The sequence below is a fragment of the Anas platyrhynchos genome, chromosome 5 (genome assembly GCF_047663525.1).
Source record: "Anas platyrhynchos isolate ZD024472 breed Pekin duck chromosome 5, IASCAAS_PekinDuck_T2T, whole genome shotgun sequence".
Taxonomy (NCBI): domain Eukaryota; kingdom Metazoa; phylum Chordata; class Aves; order Anseriformes; family Anatidae; genus Anas; species Anas platyrhynchos.
In genome coordinates this window covers 54,102,315-54,121,063 of record NC_092591.1, presented here as the reverse complement: position 1 = coordinate 54,121,063, position 18,749 = coordinate 54,102,315, and the positions used below count along the sequence as shown (strand labels likewise).

Here is an 18,749-nt window from a genome sequence, read left to right as displayed (position 1 = left end):
CTTTTTCCTCAAGATGTTTATTTTGGTTACGTGTTACCCAGATGAAGAGAAAAATGGGAGTTGGAAAGCAGCTTCCCTTTACAACCGCACCACTACGAGCCCTGCCCTGGCTTGGGGCTACCGGGGAGAGGCTCAGGGCTACCAGGGGGGATTCGGGGGCTAGCAGGGATGGGGGGGGGCAAGCCCCAGCCCCCCCGGGTTAGCCCAGCAGCACCGGTGCCACCTGGTGGCTACTGCAGAAAGCGCTGCCAAGCCCCCTGCCCACAGCCCACCCCTCCGCACGCCTGCAGGAGAAAGGCCCTGGCTTCCCTCCCGGGGAGGAGAGAAAAAAAAATAGTAATAATAAATAAATACAGGGGAAAATACAAAAAGAAGTTTATTGCAAACTACTACAATAATTTATTGAAGCAAACTGCATGCGAGTGAAGGAGAGACGCCGAGGGGAGGGGCGGCAGGAGGGCTGTGTCAGTTGTAGGGCACGGGAGGGCAGAGGGAAGGAGTTACACCAGTCTCTCCTGCAGCAGGGCGAGCAGGCTGTGGTTAGAGGACAGGCAGGCAACCCGCCGAGACCAGAAAAAGAAAAAAAAGGGCAGCTATGAGGGGGCGCAGGGGAGGGCGAGGCAGGGAGCGGAGGTCTCGAGGCCAGGAATGAGGTGGGAGGCGAGCAAGCTGCTGGATCCCGCAGCCGCTGCCACGACTGCGCTGCTCTGCCCAGGGCAGCAGGGGCAGGCGCAGGCCGAGGCAGGCTCCCTCGCCTCCCAGCCGGGTGCCGAGCGGGGCAGCACCGCTGGGGAGCAAGCTGGTGGCCCAGAAGCGTTTTAGTGTCGGTCTCGGAGAACAAAACCCCAAGCTCTCCCTTTCGTTTAGTGTTCTGTGCAAGGCTCTGCCGGCTCCGCTCCTCCGGGGGGGCGGTGGCAGGGCATGAAAAGCAGCAGAGGGGCTGCAGCAACCCGGGGGCAAAGCAGGCAGCCCCGACTACGCTGGCACATCCCCTACAGGCAGCGGGGTCTGAGGCAGGAGAGGGGTTTGACCCTACTGCCCCGGGCTGGAGACCCTCGCTGCTGGTGGGTGAAACCAGCAGGGTTGGGTCTGATCCTCTCTTTGTGCCGTGCCCCGTTAGTTAGGAAGGGGCATGGGGAGGGGGAAAAACAGCTTGCCACCCTAAAACTTCTCCCTGGAAATCACAATAAATTGATCTAAACAAGGGGTTGTATCACCCCAACTAAGGAAACGGGTTCGTGTGGTTCACCACCCCCTGCCCGTTTGCCATGCGGGGTGTTCCCGGAGCTGCCTGCCCAGGGGTGCTGCAGCCCCTCCTGCCTACCCCCAGGAGAAGCGCGGGAGCCACAGGGGATGCTCACACCCAGATCACGAAATGCCAGGGTTGCAAACTGCCCGAGCACAAGCTGCCCCACCACCAGAAGCGTTCTGGCTTGTTCCGACACAGACGTCAGTGTCAGTGGGGAAGGGAAAGGGGAAATCAGGACAAACGACCCCCTAAAAGCTCTCAGGCTCGGGCCACAGCTGGATTTCCAGGCAGGGCAGGGGATAGAGTGGGTGTTTAGAGTCAGTTTCCTGTAAGAGTTTCCAATTCAATTCCACATTTTATTGCTGTTCTCCAGCCCCCAGATACCCGATTTTGCCTGGCTGCCGTGTTACAGACCGATGCTGCTGACCGTGCGCTTGGACAAGACGCTGGGGCTCTGTTCCAAGCACATAAACCCAACCAAAACAGAAAGAAAGAAAACAAGTAAACAAACAAAAAGCCCAGGTTATTTTTCACCTCTTCCAAAAGAAAAAAAACACTAAGAATTCAAGGCCACTGAGTCTCCACACACAGTTTCAGAGAACAGAGCGAGAAAGATCCGAGTCTCACTACCAGACGTGTCACGTCCCACGCGAGCCTCTCCGAGAATTCGGGGCTGTCCCAGCTACGCCAGCAGGCGACACTCAAACTACCAGGCTCTGGGGAAAGCAGCGGCGTTTTGTGCAGAAGCGAGGAGCTTTGACCACGCAGCTGCACAACGCTCCCCAAAACAGAGGCAGGGAGTGAGCTGACAGCCCCTTCCTCCTCCTCCCTCAGCCTATCGCCTGGGATAAATTCTCCTGAGACGACCGGACCCGGTCTCTGCTTCTGGATCTTTCACCTAGACCCGGAAAGGAGAGGCAGAGGTGGATGAGGAGCGCGGCATCCCCCACCAGCAAGCGGCTCACAACGGCCCTAAGTCACGAGAACAAGTTCCTGGCTAACGATGTCCTTCCCTGCGAGAGTCAGGGGGCGCAGAAAGAGCACTTAACGCGAGGAGCTGGGAGGGAAGGAGACAAGAGCCAGCTGTTCCAGCACTCACCTCATCCTCCTGCTAAAACGCTGCCGCAAAGACTCCCACTGCAAGCAGGCTCTTCTCCGGGCTCTCCCTCTACTCTGGAAAAGCTACGAGACAGATCTGCCTCCGGAGCACTGCCTCCCCTCAGCTCTCCTCCCAGCGGAGGTCAGGATGGCACGGTGCGCTCCCTGGGGAACAGCCCGAACCCCTTCCACCCCCACCCACCCAGAACAGAACTCAAAAATACCGACCCTTTTTTATCAATAAATAAGGAATCTCGTTACCACAACACAAAAACGAAACATGTTCAAAGTGCAAATTACTGTCGTCAAACTGGGATGCTCCTCCTTGCCTCTCTCCCACGCAGGGCTCCCGTAGCCCCCGGGGCCTCTCCGAGCAAACATGATCTACGAGCCAGGGCGTTCCCTCAACTTCCTGCCAGAGACGGAGCAGAGCAGCGCGGCGAGGCCGGGGACGCGCGCTCGCTCCTCCGCAGCTCGCCCTGCCGAGGGGGCCTAAAGTGCCAAGCCAACCTCCCAGCCCCAGGAAGAAGAAGGAGACTGCAAGGACCAGAGTGCAGTGATGCATAGAAGTCGGGACCACGGGGCGGAAGGGAGTCCTAAGAAACTCGTCCAGAGCGCACCGAAACGCTTCCTAGCGGGGCCACGTCAAGAAAGGCATCGCTTTGGGGCAGAGCGAAGGGTTTCGGCCATTCCCCCTCCCTCAGAGAAATCCGTCGCTCGGTCCAACTTGCTCTGGTAACGGCGGCGCGTGCCCCTTTCCTACCAAGGAGCAGTGACAAGACAGAAGTGGTTGGGAGAAAGAGGACGTGCCGTGATCCACGCCGGAGGAGAGCAGACCCTTCGGTTATTTACTAGTATTTTAGGTTTTTGCTTAGCTTTTCTCTCTTTCAACACGCGTCTCCATCATTTTTCCTTTTTAAATACAGAGTCCGAGCTGTCCCAGCACCCACGTGCTCCCCGCCCACTAGGGTCCAGTGGAGTCTGAATCTTCGATGAGCACCTCCGTGGTGGCTCCCAGGATCTCTGTGTTCATGACCAGCCCTTCTGGGGTCGCGCTGCTGCCGCCGCCCACGAAGAGCTTGCCGTCAGCCACCAGGCTCACGCGCTCCGCCCCGCCGCAATACGTCTTGGCCATCCCGTCGGGGTTCAGCAGCAGGCAATCGGCCGGGGCGGCGCTCCCCAGCGGGTCGGGAAGAAGGGGGAGGCCCTGGCCATCGGTGGGCGGCGCCATGGCCTCGGGGTTGGTGCCCAGGATGTCAGTGCTGGTGATCAGGGCACCCGCGTTGGCGGCCAGTGCTTCGGCAATGAGCACTTCGGGGTGGCTCTTGGCTTTGTGGGCCACGACGCTGTCCTTCTTCTCGAATTTCTTGCCGCAGATGTTGCAGGAGAACTGGTAGAAGGAGTCGGCGTCGTGCTTCTTCATGTGCCAGTTCAGGGAGGCCTTCTGCCGGCAGGTGAACCCGCAGATCTCACACCTGGGGAAGGGGAGAAGGGGAGGTCACGACAAAGGGGCCATCGGCACGCCTTTGTGCAGACACAGGCAGCCCAGGAAAGCAGCAGGGGCTCATTAACGGGATGCCACCACGGCGCCAGCTCTTCCAGAGAGATTTACAGGGGCTTACTCACGCTCCTCAGATCTGAGGCACTGCCTGAAGGAACAGGTGAGACAACAAGCAGCAATCCCAACACTCCCACAGCTGCGTGCTCAAAGGGAGCCGGGACTCCAGGATCAGGTCCCAGCCCTGCCTTCAGAGCTGCTCTCAGAGCAGATATGTCCACGGGTCACTCGGGAGGGTGAGAGACAGGCAGAGGTACTCACTGCAAGGGCTTCTCGCCCGTATGGATCATTCGGTGCACCGCCAAGTTGTGAGAACTCTTAAACGCCCGGGCGCAGTACTCGCAGATGTAATCCCTTTGATCTGAAAAGCAACACCAGTCGCAGCGTTACTCCCCTGCAGCCCTGCTGGCTCTCCCTGCCCTCACGCTGCAGGCAAAGCTGCCCAGGAAGCAGCAGGACGAGAAGTGCTGGGAGGCCAGCAGACAGCAGGGGAGGAGGTGTCCCACAGGACACCACAGAAACTGATGGAGAGTTAAGGCATGATTAAGACTCTACGAGCTAATTAGCCATTCTGACCAGTGCTGAAGGGTGGCAAATTAGGATAAAGCTTGGCTCGTTTTATCCCTCTCCAGAACCCCTGAATGATACTTGCCAGAGGGTGAATCGAGAACTCTATGGCCCATTTCCTTTCATTTCCTTAGAAGATTGTAATCTGGGAGTGAGTAATATTCTCCCACTGCTGCAAGTCTGTACCACCTGCCTTAGCTTCACTCTCTCCGTAAGCACTGGAGGCTTCCCCTCCACCCTCCCTCTGTTCCAGGAGGAGTTTGGATCTGTCTCCCAGCTCCCCGTACCTGTGTGGTGCTTGGCATGCCGCAGGAGCTGCTTCTGGAGGCGGAAGAGCCGACCGCAGGAGGGATGGGGACAGACGTATTTTTTCTTCAGCAAGTGCTGGTACTTGATGTGATGCTGGAAAAGAAGAGAAATGAAAGGCTGTAAGCTCTCTTTATGCAGCTCAGATGATGGCTGAAGCCCTCTGATCCCAGATGGCCCCCTCCACAGTGGAAGGCCGTGGTGCAGCTGGCCCTCCCCTGCCCTCACACACATCAGGAAGTGGCAGAACATCGCAGCCCACCTGCAGGTAACGCGGGTGAGCCAGGACGGTGCCACAGCCTTCCATCTCACAGCGGACGTACTGGATCGGGGGCTTCTTCCTAAGAGGTCGGTAAGGAAACGAGCAGAGAGGTCAGCTGAGAAATCCCAAGGGAAGGCAGCGTGAGATAAATGAACGTGAGTGCAGCTCAGTAACGTGAGAGCAGGTTGGTAACATGAGAGCAAGGGATCACTGCTCCAGTATTCCTGTTTGTGCCGTGCTGATAGAGATTCTGGCCAAGAGTCTGCTCTGTTCCTAGAAACATCTGAGGGCTTTCACCAGAACTGAAAAAAACCCAGATGCAAGGCTCCCCTAAACCTTACCCCTGTACACTGCCAGGGCAGGGGTCAACTCAGGTAAGGTTAAAAAACCAGCTGGGAAGAAACCAAACTTAACACCCACAGGGGAAAAATGGAAAAAAAAGCAGGGAAGTCAGTACATGCTAATATTTTTTTTCTCCCTTTAATGCAGATTTCTGTATTGTGTGAGAGAGATGCCTCTAAGACAATGAACATCTGTGTAGGACACTGAGGAACAAGTCTTCAGAGCATGACTGAGTAGAGGGGTGTCACTTACCTTCTCTTGGGCAACCTCGGGCTCTTGTCATCCTTTCTTCTCCTTCCCCTCCTGCAGCAGATACAGAGAGAATTCAAAGAGGTTCCTTCACATTGGTACTGGGCAGAGGTTTTCAGCAGTGTGCTACAACACTACAGAACTCTCCTGCAATTTTAGGCTGAAAAATAACACTGCACCCAGCAACTCGGAATTAAACAGGCACCTGCTCTGGATCAAAGTGGCTGATGAGCTTCAAAGGAGTTTCAAAGGAGTTATTACTCTTGGGGTAGACGGGCAGGTGCCCTAAGGAAAGCAAGTAACCAGGCCTTCATTGAATTGTCCCTGCAATTTGCACAGCTCCTGCATCACACAGAAGACCAGTCCCTGTGACTGAACAATCCTCACATGTTTGATACCTGGGTCACACTTTTTCCTGCGTGGCATTTGGTGTCTTGTGGCAGATCTCACACCAGATCTCACTGCCAAGTGAGCTGTGGTTGCAAGACTAGTGCCAAACCTAGCAGTGAGAACGTTTTCCCGCATTGCCTCAGCCCCACCATCCCCAGCCCATCAAACACCAGCAAACAGGTACCAGGCAGCCACAGCCCAGCAGGCTGTGGTCACAAATTACCAAGTCTCCTGCCACAATAAAGTGAGGAACTGCTATTTTAAAAACCCTCTGCCAGGCTTCACATGCTTCACATTTTTCCTTTAAACCTGCGACTGTCTGAACAACTCACAGCCCTTGATTAAATTCAGACCTTTCCAGGCTGCACGTGAGCACACAAGATTCTGCTCTTATAAGTCGCTGCTGCAGACAGTTAGCAAGCTATTGCCTCATTAATGCAAGCTCTAGATAAATCAATAAAGACCAAGTTTGATGCAGATTCAGAGGAAGGCAATATTCTCACGAAGTAAATGCTTTGTGTGGTTTGCTCTCACAAGCCCTCCCATATCCTAATGAATTTTTTATAAACATATAATTTGGCCCACACAGTCCAGAATTGATGGTGCCTTTTATTTCCTCTGCTCTGTTGGGCAACATTTCACACCACGTGAAACACGTCAGTCTGGGAGGCTAGGAAGAACGGGATTGATGGTCCAGCAGCTATTTTTCCAGTTGTCTGAATTAACAGTAACAGCTTACACACCCGTCAAGACAAAATAGGATCTGTGCTCTGAGCAGACCTGCACTTACATGTGAAATCCAAGCCCCAAGCAATAGCTCTACCCCAAACACTGCGCCTGCTCGATCATACTGCTGCACCAAGCCACTTAACAGCAGGCTGATGCAGTCAGTCTTTTCTAGACTGTACTGAGACATCTTTATCGATGGCGAGGCCATGCCAGTAAACAAGCTGCACAGGCACTCAGCGTTCAGGCCAAGCCTTCAGAAGCTGCACGGGTTCTTAGGGGCAAAAGCAGCACCAATCCAGCAACACAACCACAAGTCTGCAAAGGCCACCTTTAGGAGGAGAAAACCTTCTCCAAAACACAAACATCTGTACTTCCCTCCACAATACATCAGTCCTGCTACAGAAAGCTGCTTAGAAACAGCACCACAAGTTCCAACAGAGGCGTGCAAAGCCCCGCACCGCAGGCCAGCAGAGGGAGCCACATTTGCTCCCATTTCTCACGGCTGAGATCAAGTGCAAAAGTTGTTTTTTTTTTCCAGCCTACCTTAATGATTTGGACCCTGACACAAGTCCCATCTCTCTCATTTGCCAGAAGGCAAGCTGCAGAATCAAGTTCAAGTGAGATACTCAAGTATTTTGAGGCTCCACTCCAAGTACCAGTGACCAACTAGGCAATGTAAGTTTGTTCTCTTTATTTCTCCAAAATGATGGAGAACCCAGCTGTTTTTCCTGGGCTTTGTTGTGTTAGTCCCGAACATGCTAAAATGACACTTGATGCATAGAGTGCTCTCCCATCCTTCTCCAGGCACACAGCAGAAGAGAACTGGCCTTCCCAGACTGCTTTCTAACACAGTCTAATAAGCCTAACACTTCAGACATCACAGCTGAAGCCTATTTTTTAAGAACTCTGAATATTTCACAGTATGTGCTTGTATCCAGGTAGGCTGACTAAACCACACTATGGAAAAACTTTCCCTAAACTAGATGAAAACATGAACCATTTTTCCTTGCCAAACACAGGCAAGACACTAGGAAGCTGCACTTCTGTGAGTACAAGAGGCTCTGCCCTATTCTTTCAGACCCAGAAGGGGAAAAGCAACAATCAAACTACCCTTGTACACTACCAGGAGTGCCAAGTACGTAATACAGACCGGTACATACAGTTCCAGAATGTTACTCACTTCCTTGGTGGCTCTTCATCTTCATGAAACTCACTCTCTTCTTTTACCTCTACTTTAATCTCTTTCTGCTTCTCTTTTTCCTCTTTTGCCTTGCCAGCTTTTCTCCTTTGCTTTGGAGTTTCCCTACAAAGACACAACCACAGCGTATTACTCCCATGTTAAGTGGCCACCTGCATGTATTCAAAGACACCCTCATGCCTCTCTCTCCTCTTAGCCTCTTTTGAGCACCTCTGGCTGGCAGCACCTGGTTCTTTGACATGCTAACACCAAGGGCTTCTCTCCTGCCATACTACTAAAAAGTAGCGTCTGCGTTTTACAGAGATTTAAGCAAAAACTGGGTAGTAGTTCATACTTTAATCAAATCCCTTTTTCTAATTGGGAAGTAGGATCGCTGGAGAACCTGACAGCCAGCAGGGCTCTAATAGCTTCAGACCACTAGAAAGAAATGGTCCCAATAGCTGTAGGCAGTAGGGCAACTCAGTTCAATGGGAGCCATTTCACCTCAGCAAGTCACACAGGTTCTCTGGGTCACATTAAGCTTCAACTATCATGTCACAATTGTTCTTGCCCTACAAACAGTAAGGAGGTAATTTAACATACTTTTCTAGATGGGGTTTGTAGGTTTCATCTCTTGGATCGTCTTTGAAGGGAACTTCTTCCTCGCTGACAAGGATCTCTTCCTCGTCATCGCTGCTGGGAGAGAAGGAGAGAACAGAGGAGCTTAGCAGCAGCAATTTCAGTACTACTGCAAAAATATTCATACACCACCCTACGGGATAAGAATGACACTTTTACACTGCATTTTTACATTCCACAAGACTGGAGAAAGCTAACAGCTTGCACTGCCTAAGGAGCACAATGACAGCCAAAGCAGACAGGCTAGGCAGAGCAGCCCCTTCTCGTGAGCCCAACCAGTTACAGCAGAAGGAATAAAGCTACAAGGTGAGATCAAATACATCAATACATCTCAAATACAAATACATCAAATACATTTCTCCACACCTCCTGACACCTGCAGTCCATCAGCGACCCAAAACAAAAATACAGAGGTTCAGGACTGCATGAGCACAATTACTATTCATTCCACAGACCACGTTACAAGCCTTTGAAAAGCTTGAGATTGTGTTTTTCCCCATCTTGACATTAAATATGAAGAAACACCGCAAAGTAAGAGCTTCCTACCTGATTCCAGCTGGAGACTGATGCTCTTCTGTGACCTCTGAAAGGAAAAGCCACCGGTAAGTTTCAACCTGCAATCTCTGCAGCGAGCTCACCTGTCTCAAGATACCTCCACCACCATTCGGCACCAGGAGCACTGGTGGCAGGAGGCACCACGCCTGCACCAGCCACGTGCAGCTCCCTTCAGAGGTCCCCAGGATCTGCCTCCGAGCCAGGGCTGCCCACGTACCGTACTCGAGCTGGTCCACGTTTGGTTCTGACTTGCAGACAAGCTGCAGGGAGCCAGTCTTGGACCTGGAGGCACGCGAGTTCTCGGTGTCGCGCTGGCGGGCCGCGGCGGCCGACCTGCTGCTGCGCCAGCTTCTGCTGGGCCGGGCTGCACCGGCAGCTGAGCCATGGCTGAGGAGGCTGGAAACCTCCTCCTCTTCCTTCTCTTCTTTGGGATCTGAAACACACGTTGCGATCCCGTTAGTGCTACTAGGAAGAAAGGTGAACATCACGGTTATTTCATGCCCCTTGCACGGTGTGGAACAGCACAGCTCCCCACTGCCTCCGAGTAAAGACACAAATATTTAAAAATAGCTCATGTTTGCCTCTGATAAAGGTGTGTAGGATGATTATTTGCTGGCTCTGATCTCCCCTGAGTAACACAACCATTTGTAAACCTCAGCAACTGTTTAATGACAGACTAGTTTCAAATTCGGTCCGTGTTAAGAGCTGTGTTTGGAGAATCCCCCAAGCACATATTTAATCCGAAACGTTCACCTGGTACTGATCCAGAGGAATCCAAACTGGATGTTTCTGCTCTCGTGCTAGAGCAAGAAGCATCACAAGCACCGCTAGCCTGAGGTCTCTGCGCTCATTTATGGCTTCTGCAGGTGGTTTCTTTTTGGCTGACCTCCAGATACGCTTTGGCAAGATAACAGAGCTGCCGAAAATTATAGGTGAGCAAGTTCATCCCTTCAAAAATTAAGGCTTCCAAGTACGGTTCACCTGATTTCACTTTCTGGTGGTTGCTGGAACACCAGGCCTCGATGAACTCAAATGCTTTTTGATATTTCACCTACCACATGCTAAAGAAACCCATCCCAAGCAGCTGGCTAGGCTCAGCACTCCAGGTTTGTCTCTGCATTAGCACACAAAGCACCCGCAGTGGGGCACAGGGCCCGTGCTCTAGCCTCAGCTCTGACTCCCTCCTTTTTCCTTAAATCCCTTTACACAGCTGTCTGATTTGGGGGATTGTGCTGCTCAAGCACCAGCAGTTTGCCCCAAGAGGACAGTTACGGGCTGGAAGAGGGGCTTGGAAGCACGGCTGTGTGACCCCCATCCTTGGAGGGCTTCACGACCTGGATGGAGAAAGCCCCTGAGCAATAGGATGAAAACTCCAGATTGAACCCAGGACCAGAGACCTCTGGAGGTCCCCTCCCACCTAAATTCTTCTTTAATTTTGCATCAGGCCTTTTGAATTGAACTTCCAGCATCTTGTTTGGTATTCAGCCCTTATCAACTGAGCTGGAATCACCAACCTCTGAAAAATCAGAAGGAATATAGGATACAAGGCCTCGCAAGTTCGTTGTGAAACAGCAACCAAGTCTGATGCCTTACACGTGCACAGCCAAGTCCCTCAAAGCATGGACTGCAACCAGGAAGACAAAAAAGGTGTATGGATCTCATGAAACAGACAGTTCACGTTGGTTTCAACTCCTAATCGTGATCATCCTCAGTTTTGAACGGTAAATCGAACTCAAAGCCACTTTGAAGCCATTCTCCAGGAGTTTTCCCATCAAGCACTACCATTCTACCAGCGTTCACACATGCTGCTGCTCTCAAGAAGATGGTTATTCCCTTGGAAGATCATTCATGTGGTGATTTCTTGGTAAGAGCTACTATTTTATAGATCACATTTAGGGAGTTGAAGCAGACCTCCCCCAGAATGGATTGCTACGAAGCACACCTGAGGCACTGCTCACCTGGCAGCTTGGCCTCATTGCTCTGAGGTCAGGGAGTTTAATATTAAAGCCTTTCCTCATGAACTCCCTTTTTTTACTTTCACATCTACTTCAGCACTGTCTACAAGTGTTTGGGCTTGCCTGAAATCTGAAATAGAAAACACAAAGTCCCTTTTTTTTTTTAAAATTGAGTTTCCAGTCTCTTTCCCATATCCAAATTTCCTTTTAAATTCACAGAAATAACTTTCCGAGGGACCCAGCCTGCGCATCCAGAAACAGAGGAACAGCAGCGATGGCAGCTGTCTTAGGGAAGAGCAGAACTCCCCGCGCTGCTTCGCTGTCTAACCCACCCGATCTGGCTTTAGAGGTGATCACAAGGCTCACCAGAGATATTACAATTAAGATTAGGATCAATCTACAACTGAAATTGTAAAATTACAATTAGGATTCCTCCACACACCTCTGAGGTTAGGCAGGACACTGTACCACTCACATCTGCATCGTGGTTGTCCTCGTCTGTCATCCGTAAGAGATGCCCACGTCTCCCAATTAACTTCTCCTTGCAGTAATTAACCTTACAGCTATTTTCAGTCCTGGCTTGGGTACCACACTCGACCTGGCCAAGCCTAGGCCGTGCGGGTGAGTACTGTGCTGCCCCTCTCCTCCCACAAACGTGTCTGCACCAAAGCCCACGTGCTCCTCAGCTCACAGGGTTCGGCTAATTACAGAGAGGAGCAAGATAAGATAAACGGAGCGAGTGTTGTCACTACAGCTAATCAGGCTCTGTCCTTCCAGAAAGGAAGATGCTGCTCTAGTGTCTCGAGACTGAAACAAAGAAAACACTAAATTAGAAAGGCTGCAGCTGCCCCTGCACTCACACTGCCCTGCAGTCCCTCCCATGCAGAGATCTGCCTCCTCCAGCTGCCTCAGCAGGAGCCAGTTGCAGGCTGGGTGGGTGCCAGCATCTTACGGGAAGCCAGTCAAGAGATACGGGGAAAAATCCACTCCTTGAAATCCTACCGGTCCCTTTGATCTTTTGGTCAAACCTTGGAGTCCCTCCTACCTTGAACTCTCCCTTAACTAAGTAACTTTGTGTTAAAAGCAGCTGCCATTCTGGGGTAGTTTCTTTAATTCTGGGGTAGTTTCACCATCCCACTGATCCTTCCCAGTTGCCTTCCAGCTAACAGCGTCCAGGGCAGAAAATACATCAGAGTGATGGAGGTACATTCACTTGAGAGTCAGAAAAGGGAAAAAAAAGAAGGAAACCTGGGAGGAAACTCGGTGCAGAGCTGCAGCTCTGTTGTAGTAGCTCAGGTTACCAAAAGAACAGACTCTGGGCACTGTTCTACTTCTCTACAAGAGCTTACCCAGTAGCATCCCATCCTCACTCAGCGTGCTGGGCATCCCAGGGTCCCACACCATTCATATAAATAAATATAAAAGCATCACTTTATAGGCCAATCTTCCCCCAGGCAGGTGCTTGCTGCCTTTGTTTTTACTACCACTGGATGCAGCAAGCATTAAGAGCGTGCCTGGGCCAAGGACCAGAGCAGTGCTCACACATCCCACAGCCTGCTAAAGCCAGCCTTTTGTAGGAGAGGTACCACGCGTTGCTGCCTTCCAGCTCTGCCCTGCTGGCACCCGAAAATCCACTCGATTACTCCCAGAAATCGGAGCTGTTGGGACTCTGCATCAGCTGTTTCCAGCCACACTTGTTCAGATGTTCGAGCTTTTATTTACCCGCCTCCTGTGAGCCTGCAGCAATAAAACATGAACCTTTCTCTGTACAACTATGGGAAGGGAAAAGAATCAACTATGAATTATTAAGTTTCAGAGAGACTGGTGTAAAAGCAACTGTATCACAACGTGTACACCTGTCTGAGCACGGCTTTAATTGCACATACTAAACATGTAAAACATCTTTAATGCCCCATGTGGTGATGGCACAACCAACAAACCAGTCAGGAAATAAATCCTGCTGTAAGCCTCTATCCGAATAGCTTTTTTTTCCCCTAAAATATCTGTGAAGTTGAACCCACAGGGCACAGGAAAATCCTCCCAGGAGTCGGAGTAGGCTCGGGCAGCCCGAGCTGTTTAAATGCAGCACGTTTTTAGAAGGCTTGATTATAAGTCGTGTCATCTCTTTCAAAACACTGACAAACGCCTCAAGAAAAGCAGTCATTACCACAGCAGCATGAAGCTCTGAGAACACAAATAACGAGGTGTAATACGAGTTATCTATCCTACAGCACAGCTTCGTACGGTTCAAGCCCTAAACTTTTCTCTCTCTTCTGAATTTGTGGGCTTGTGTCTTTTCTCTGTTAGAAGCAGGCTGCTAGAGAGAAGCCTCGTGTTCCCCACACCATTTCCCAGTCCTTGAAGTAATTCTCTCTGGCTTCCCCTTCAGCACAGCCCAAAAGCCAGCGTGATGGGAGCACAGCTAAAATACCAGCCACCCACAAAGCACATTGCAGTAGCCTCATACCAAGAGAGCAGGAAGAGAAATAGCGAGGAACAAATCACCAGGAGAGCTCTCCAAAGCTGGGAACACCTAACAACAGCCTTCCACCCCCCAGCTCGTGCTCGTGCCCGCTCTCTGCACTGTAAGCACCTGATTTTCAATTCACTGAGTGGAGGACACGGAATACATTCATTAAATCTATATTCCAGTAATTACTCGGGCCTAACAGAAATGAGAATTATTTCCACGAGAGCACGCAGCGTCGTAGAAAGTCGGATGGGATTTATACAGCTGTATGGATCCGTTTTCAAGCAAAGATTAAACGTTGTACTTATCTCACCAATATTCCACAGGAGCACACGAAGGAAATATTGCACTTGCATGACTAAGCAGGCCGGGCAGGAACCACCACCGGTACGCTGACTCTGCAGCTGCCGTGGTGCACAGCAGCACGCCAGCTCTGACACAACACACCTCGACTTTACCCTTGCAGTAAGCTTCCCATGGGGCCTGCACGGACGGACCTTTGTGCCCTGCTCTGCAGCCAACGAGCAGCAAACCCTCGGATCCTGTGGCTCCACGTGAAGAACACAAACCTTGGCGACTTGCTCTGCTGTTACGGCAGTTTGATTACGACCGACAGCACAAATCAGCTGGCATCACAGCCATCGCCTCTGGGCTTCCTTTTCTGAGAGCAGCAGTGGCGATTTCACTTTGAAATATGATGTATAGGATCTTACAGATGTTACTGGACAAACCTTGGTGTGCCAGGCTCCCCACCTCTCCAGCAGATGCTGAGGACATCACCGTGTGCTGCACTCGCACCAACTGCTCGCCCAGCATGCAGGCACCAACAGCAACTGTTGAGCTCAAGCAAATTTAGTGTTCCAACCTAGATGTAAAACTTTGTGTTGTGCTGTTATCCTGTACTACCAACTACCACGGAAGGAGAATTAATCCCGTGTCAGAAGGCAAGCCGGTAGCTGCAAACACGACGTTCCCAGTCTCCACCAGACCCACCCAGCACTTTACTGCAACACCAGTTTGCACGCAAAGGTTCGTGGCATCTTGTTGGCTGCAAGTTTCATAATAATAAAGACTCAAGAAACTTAATAAATGTTTTTCTTAATCTCACATTCAAGGTCAAGTGAATCTCTCGGAGACCCAAGTTTAAGAAGGCACTCTCCCAAGACACCAAACTCGGGAACAAGCAGACAAACGTCTGCCACTTCCAAAAACATCCTGAGAAGCTGGGGTAAAAATGGGGCAATCCAGCAAGGTAAACATTTCTACTTACAGGTATTCAAAACACTGGCAATCACCATTAAAATATTTCCTGATATCACTTCTTTTTACACATATTAAGTGGCAATGCCATGTTTTTATATTTATGGAACATATTCCAGCAAAGTTTGGCCCAGAAGGATGAAGTTTTTACAGTGTAGAAGGATGGATGGAGTGAACAGCAAACATGTACGTGTTTGTGGGGTCGGAGCTCAACACACATTGGTTAATTCTGTTTTGGTCTGCAAGAGTACACCTCACTGACTACAGCTGTGACAGATTTCAATACCCGAGCTGAATAAAGTTATAGACTCGTAGGAATAACATCAAACAGTTCAAGAACTACAAGAATAAAAGCAGCCTGTGAAGTCTAGTCACAAAAGCCAGCAAACAACAACTGAGCAGCTCCAGCAGAGAAGGTGAATTCATTTGCACAGGTCTACGATCTCCCTTGCTATTTCATCCTCTGTTACGATTCCCCGTACCAGATCTAAACCAACACTGCATAAACCTATTTATTTATTAATGTGGGGGGACAACTGTTTCAGAAGTCACTGGGCGAGGAGCAAGGCCCTCTAATATTTTTCTACAGAAAGCTGTTATGTAGATGGACAGAGCTCACAGTGAAGAAACAAAGCTTCTGCTCCTGGCCACTGTTCCTCATCATTAAGGCCTTCCCAATAAGACTCATTAAGCCACTCCCACGTCTCCCCCCAGACTTTGATTTCATCCCTAAGGGAATAACAATGCGTAAGATTCACCACCCGCTCAGTACTGCGAGGCGAGAAAAGGACAAGCGTAAATATTTGAGTGCTCTCATTTCCATCCACCTTCCAGCTGTCCCTTGAGCACACACACCTGTACTCCTGACAGCAGCAGAACAGATGCCAGCACGGATTTTACCAGCTGCTCGAGAGCTGTCAAACCGCCGCACCGTATGGTCTCAGCTTCTGATAGCGAAGTAACACCCTAGTGGTTATTTGGAATAAAGTTTTTGCAAGTTGGGCACATGCAAGCCTCCTTGGCAGCTTGCTGCAGTTCCACAATCTTGGGAGAGACCTTGGAAAGCACCCGCACGTCACCAAGCAACAGAGCTTTCCCTGGAAGGGCGATTCAGCAGATGTTTGGCTACCTTCATGGGAAAGCCCTGACTTTCTGGAGGGAATACAACTGCACGAACAAGCGTTGAGCCCTTACCTTTACCGGCTGCTTTATCCGTGCACCTGGAAAATATAAAAGGTAATTGTAAGAGGGAGATCTTATTGTGGGGCAGCAGAAATGAGAAACTGTGCTACATGGAGATGTTCTCAAAAGGGTGATTCCCAGCCCTTATACCAATATGGGTTAGTTCATCTGGAGGAAGCTGAAGCGAGCAGAGGCTGATACCAGCAGGGATTGCCTCACCCGGGGGAAGTTACGCCGCGGGGTAAGAGCACAGCGAGCAGCCCCAGCCCTGCCCACGCTGCTTACACCCACACCCCAGGGACCCCGCAGTTAGGGGCGCACCGAGCAGCCCCGATACCGATAGCTGTGGGGCTGTACGGCCACACCGCCGGCTGCCAGCCCCAAAGCCCTTCCGGACGGGGCTGCAGCCGCCCCCCCGTGGCCGACCGACCCCGGCACACCCCGCCTGGGGGCAGGTCCCGGTGCCGACACTCACCCGAGGCGGGGGGCGCCCTTCCTGGCCGCGGGCGGCGGCTCGGCCGCGGGCTGCTCGGCGGCGGCGGCTGCTCCTCGGGCGCCGGGGCTGCTGCGGCGCCGCCGGGGGTACTCGGCCTTGCGGCGGCGGGAGGCGGCGGCCGCCCCCGAAGCCGAGGAAGCGGCGGCGGTGTTGGCGGCGGAGGCTCGGCCCCGCTCGCGGCCGCCCCGCAGCACGCGGCTGCCCCCGGAGTCGTCGCCGGGCTCGGCGGCGGGCGCGGGGGGGCGGCGGCGGGCAGGGGGTGCGGCTGTCGGGCCGTGCCCGGGGGTCCCCTCCTCGCCGCCCGCCGGCATCGGGCCGGGGAGCGGAGTGGCCGCGGCGGCCGCCCCGCGCTGCTTCCCGCCCCGCCGCCCCGCCCCCTCGGCGGCCTCGCCCAATCGGCGCCCTCCTCCCCGCCCCCGCGCCGCCAATCGCGAGGCGGTGCGAGGCGCGAGCCCCGCCCCCCTCTCCTCCCCTCCCCGCCTCCCCCCGCCTCGCAGCCAATCAGCGCCCGCGCTCCCGCAGCGCCCGCCCCCGCGGCGGGACCGGCGCCCAATCGGCGCGCCGCGAGCCGCGCAGGCGCAGTGGAGCCCGCCGCGCTCGCGCTCGCTCCCCTCACGCTCCCCCCCTCCCCTCGCAGCCCCCCCCCCGCCCCCCCCGGCACCGGCCCCGCCGCCCCCGGCCCGGCCCGGGCCCGCCCCGCTCCCCGCGGCGCCTCCTACCGCCGCCGCCCGCGCCCCTCCGGCTGCCCCCTGCGGCCCGGGGCCGGCGGGCGAGGCCGCTGGGGGGGGGGCCGGTAGCGCTCGCCGCCCCCCCGGCCGCCTGCCGGCCGCTCGCCGCGGCGGTTGCCGGTAGGGCCCGGCCCGGCGCGGCCCCGGCGGCGGGGCCGGCTTTGTGCGGCCGCTTCGCCTTTAAGAAAAAAAAAACGCCCCGGCGGGCGGCGGGTGAAAGTCGGTGACAAAATGGCGGCCGGCGCAAGGGGGGCGGGGCCGGCGCTGAGGGGAGACGCCCCGCTTCCGCCGCGCCTCCGCGCATGCGCGGGGGGTGCCGGGAGCTGTAGTTCCCGCCTTGGGGGGGGGTCGGTGGCGGTTTGGCCGGAAGTGGCCGCGGGGCACGCTGGGAGTTGTAGTTCCCGCCTTGGGGCTCGCTGTGTCCCCGTGGGGTCGCCCAGCGTGGCCCGGCCCGGCCCCCACGGCTCGCCCAGCACCCCCTGAGCCCCCCCCCGGCCGTGCGGGGCCCGGCACCGCCACCAAGCACCCCGAGCCCCTGGGAGGGCTCTGCTGGAGGAGCCCCCCTTGTTATGTGCAAAAAACAGAGTTATTTCCCCCAAACACACGGTCTGTAGTTCAAGGTGACACTTACACAGCAGAAAACCCAGCTTTCCCCCGGTTCCTGAAAAGCTTGGCTAAACTGGTCGGGTTTTGTTTAATTCCCGGGATCCAACATTATATAGAACACACTGCAATAAATGAATAAATAAATGCACTGCAAGGAGGTGTTCCTCATCCCCTCCCTTCCACATTTACGTTCCTCGGTTCCTGGGAGCGCTGTAGTAACCCAGCGTGTTGTGGAGAAACGCACACAGTCTGATTCATCCTGGCAAAGGCACCAGGCCACGGGGAGGAAGTGTATGTCCTGATGCTAAACCTAAAGAACCCGAAAAGTTCAAGATCCTTGTGGAGGGATCCAGCCCGTCCCTCGCAGGCCGAGGCGAGAGGCTGCTGATTCAGCCTCCTGCCACAGCGCTGGCAGCCCGCGGGTTTGGCAGCAGCATTTTTTAAGGATGATATACAAACTTTCTTCTGAGCTGGTTACTTCAGTGGTTTGAGGCTCGTTTTGAGCAAAGAGGCAGTTTGGCTGGCTCGTGCTTTTTGTCAGCCCGATGTCGCTCTGCTCGGGTTCTTTCGGTTAAAAAGTTTCTTTCTCTCCTCGAGAAAAATCCCAGGAAGAATTTAAGTAATGTCTGCTGCTGCTGTTTGTATTGTAAGTGGGTGAAAATATTCCTCCTCTCCCCAAGGACCCGTCTAGCTGAAAACCTGACTGACATCACCTTCCAAAGTCGCTGTTCTGCTGCAGTTAGCCCATGCTTTCTGACATGAAATGACTTTCCATTTATTCTCAAATTAAACCCGTTTTATTTAAAACCGGGGAGTCTTGCTGTGGGTGGTTATTCTCAAGTCGCTCTGTGGCTTAATTTCTCCTCCGTAGGCAGGGCATGGGATTGCTCAACTCTTATTAAAATGTCTGGGCTAAACCACCGCATGGAAA

The 18,749-nt window shown here is 53.2% G+C and overlaps 1 protein-coding gene across 2 annotated transcripts; it reads right to left on the bottom strand.

Annotated features, from left to right (window-relative positions):
• Positions 1–351: 351 nt before the first annotated feature.
• Positions 352–17,115, bottom strand: ZFP91 (ZFP91 zinc finger protein, atypical E3 ubiquitin ligase). 2 transcript variants are annotated; one of them, XM_072039121.1, is made up of 11 exons: positions 16,464–17,115; positions 16,001–16,026; positions 9,339–9,554; positions 9,113–9,149; positions 8,531–8,623; positions 7,931–8,053; positions 5,635–5,685; positions 5,041–5,119; positions 4,760–4,874; positions 4,167–4,266; positions 352–3,822 (listed from the first exon to the last, which is right to left on the bottom strand). In XM_072039121.1, the coding sequence occupies exons 1-11, from the start codon at positions 16,793–16,795 to the stop codon at positions 3,312–3,314; spliced, it is 1,683 nt and encodes a 560-aa protein (XP_071895222.1). In that variant the 5' UTR covers positions 16,796–17,115; the 3' UTR covers positions 352–3,311. The 2 variants fall into 2 exon arrangements, with proteins under 2 accessions (XP_071895222.1, XP_071895223.1); XM_072039122.1 differs by having other exon boundaries at positions 8,531–8,620; positions 16,464–17,113.
• Between the last annotated feature and the right edge of the window lie 1,634 nt (positions 17,116–18,749).

Coding starts and splice junctions, on each gene's coding strand:
- ZFP91 (XM_072039121.1), bottom strand. CDS start 16,795: ATGCCGGCGGGCGGCGAGGAGGGGACCCCCGGGCACGGCCCGACAGCC. Junction 5,686..7,930: donor GATGAAGAGCCACCAAGGAA/GTGAGTAACATT, acceptor TATCTGCTGCAG/GAGGGGAAGGAGAAGAAAGG. Junction 5,120..5,634: donor CCGAGGTTGCCCAAGAGAAG/GTAAGTGACACC, acceptor CCGACCTCTTAG/GAAGAAGCCCCCGATCCAGT.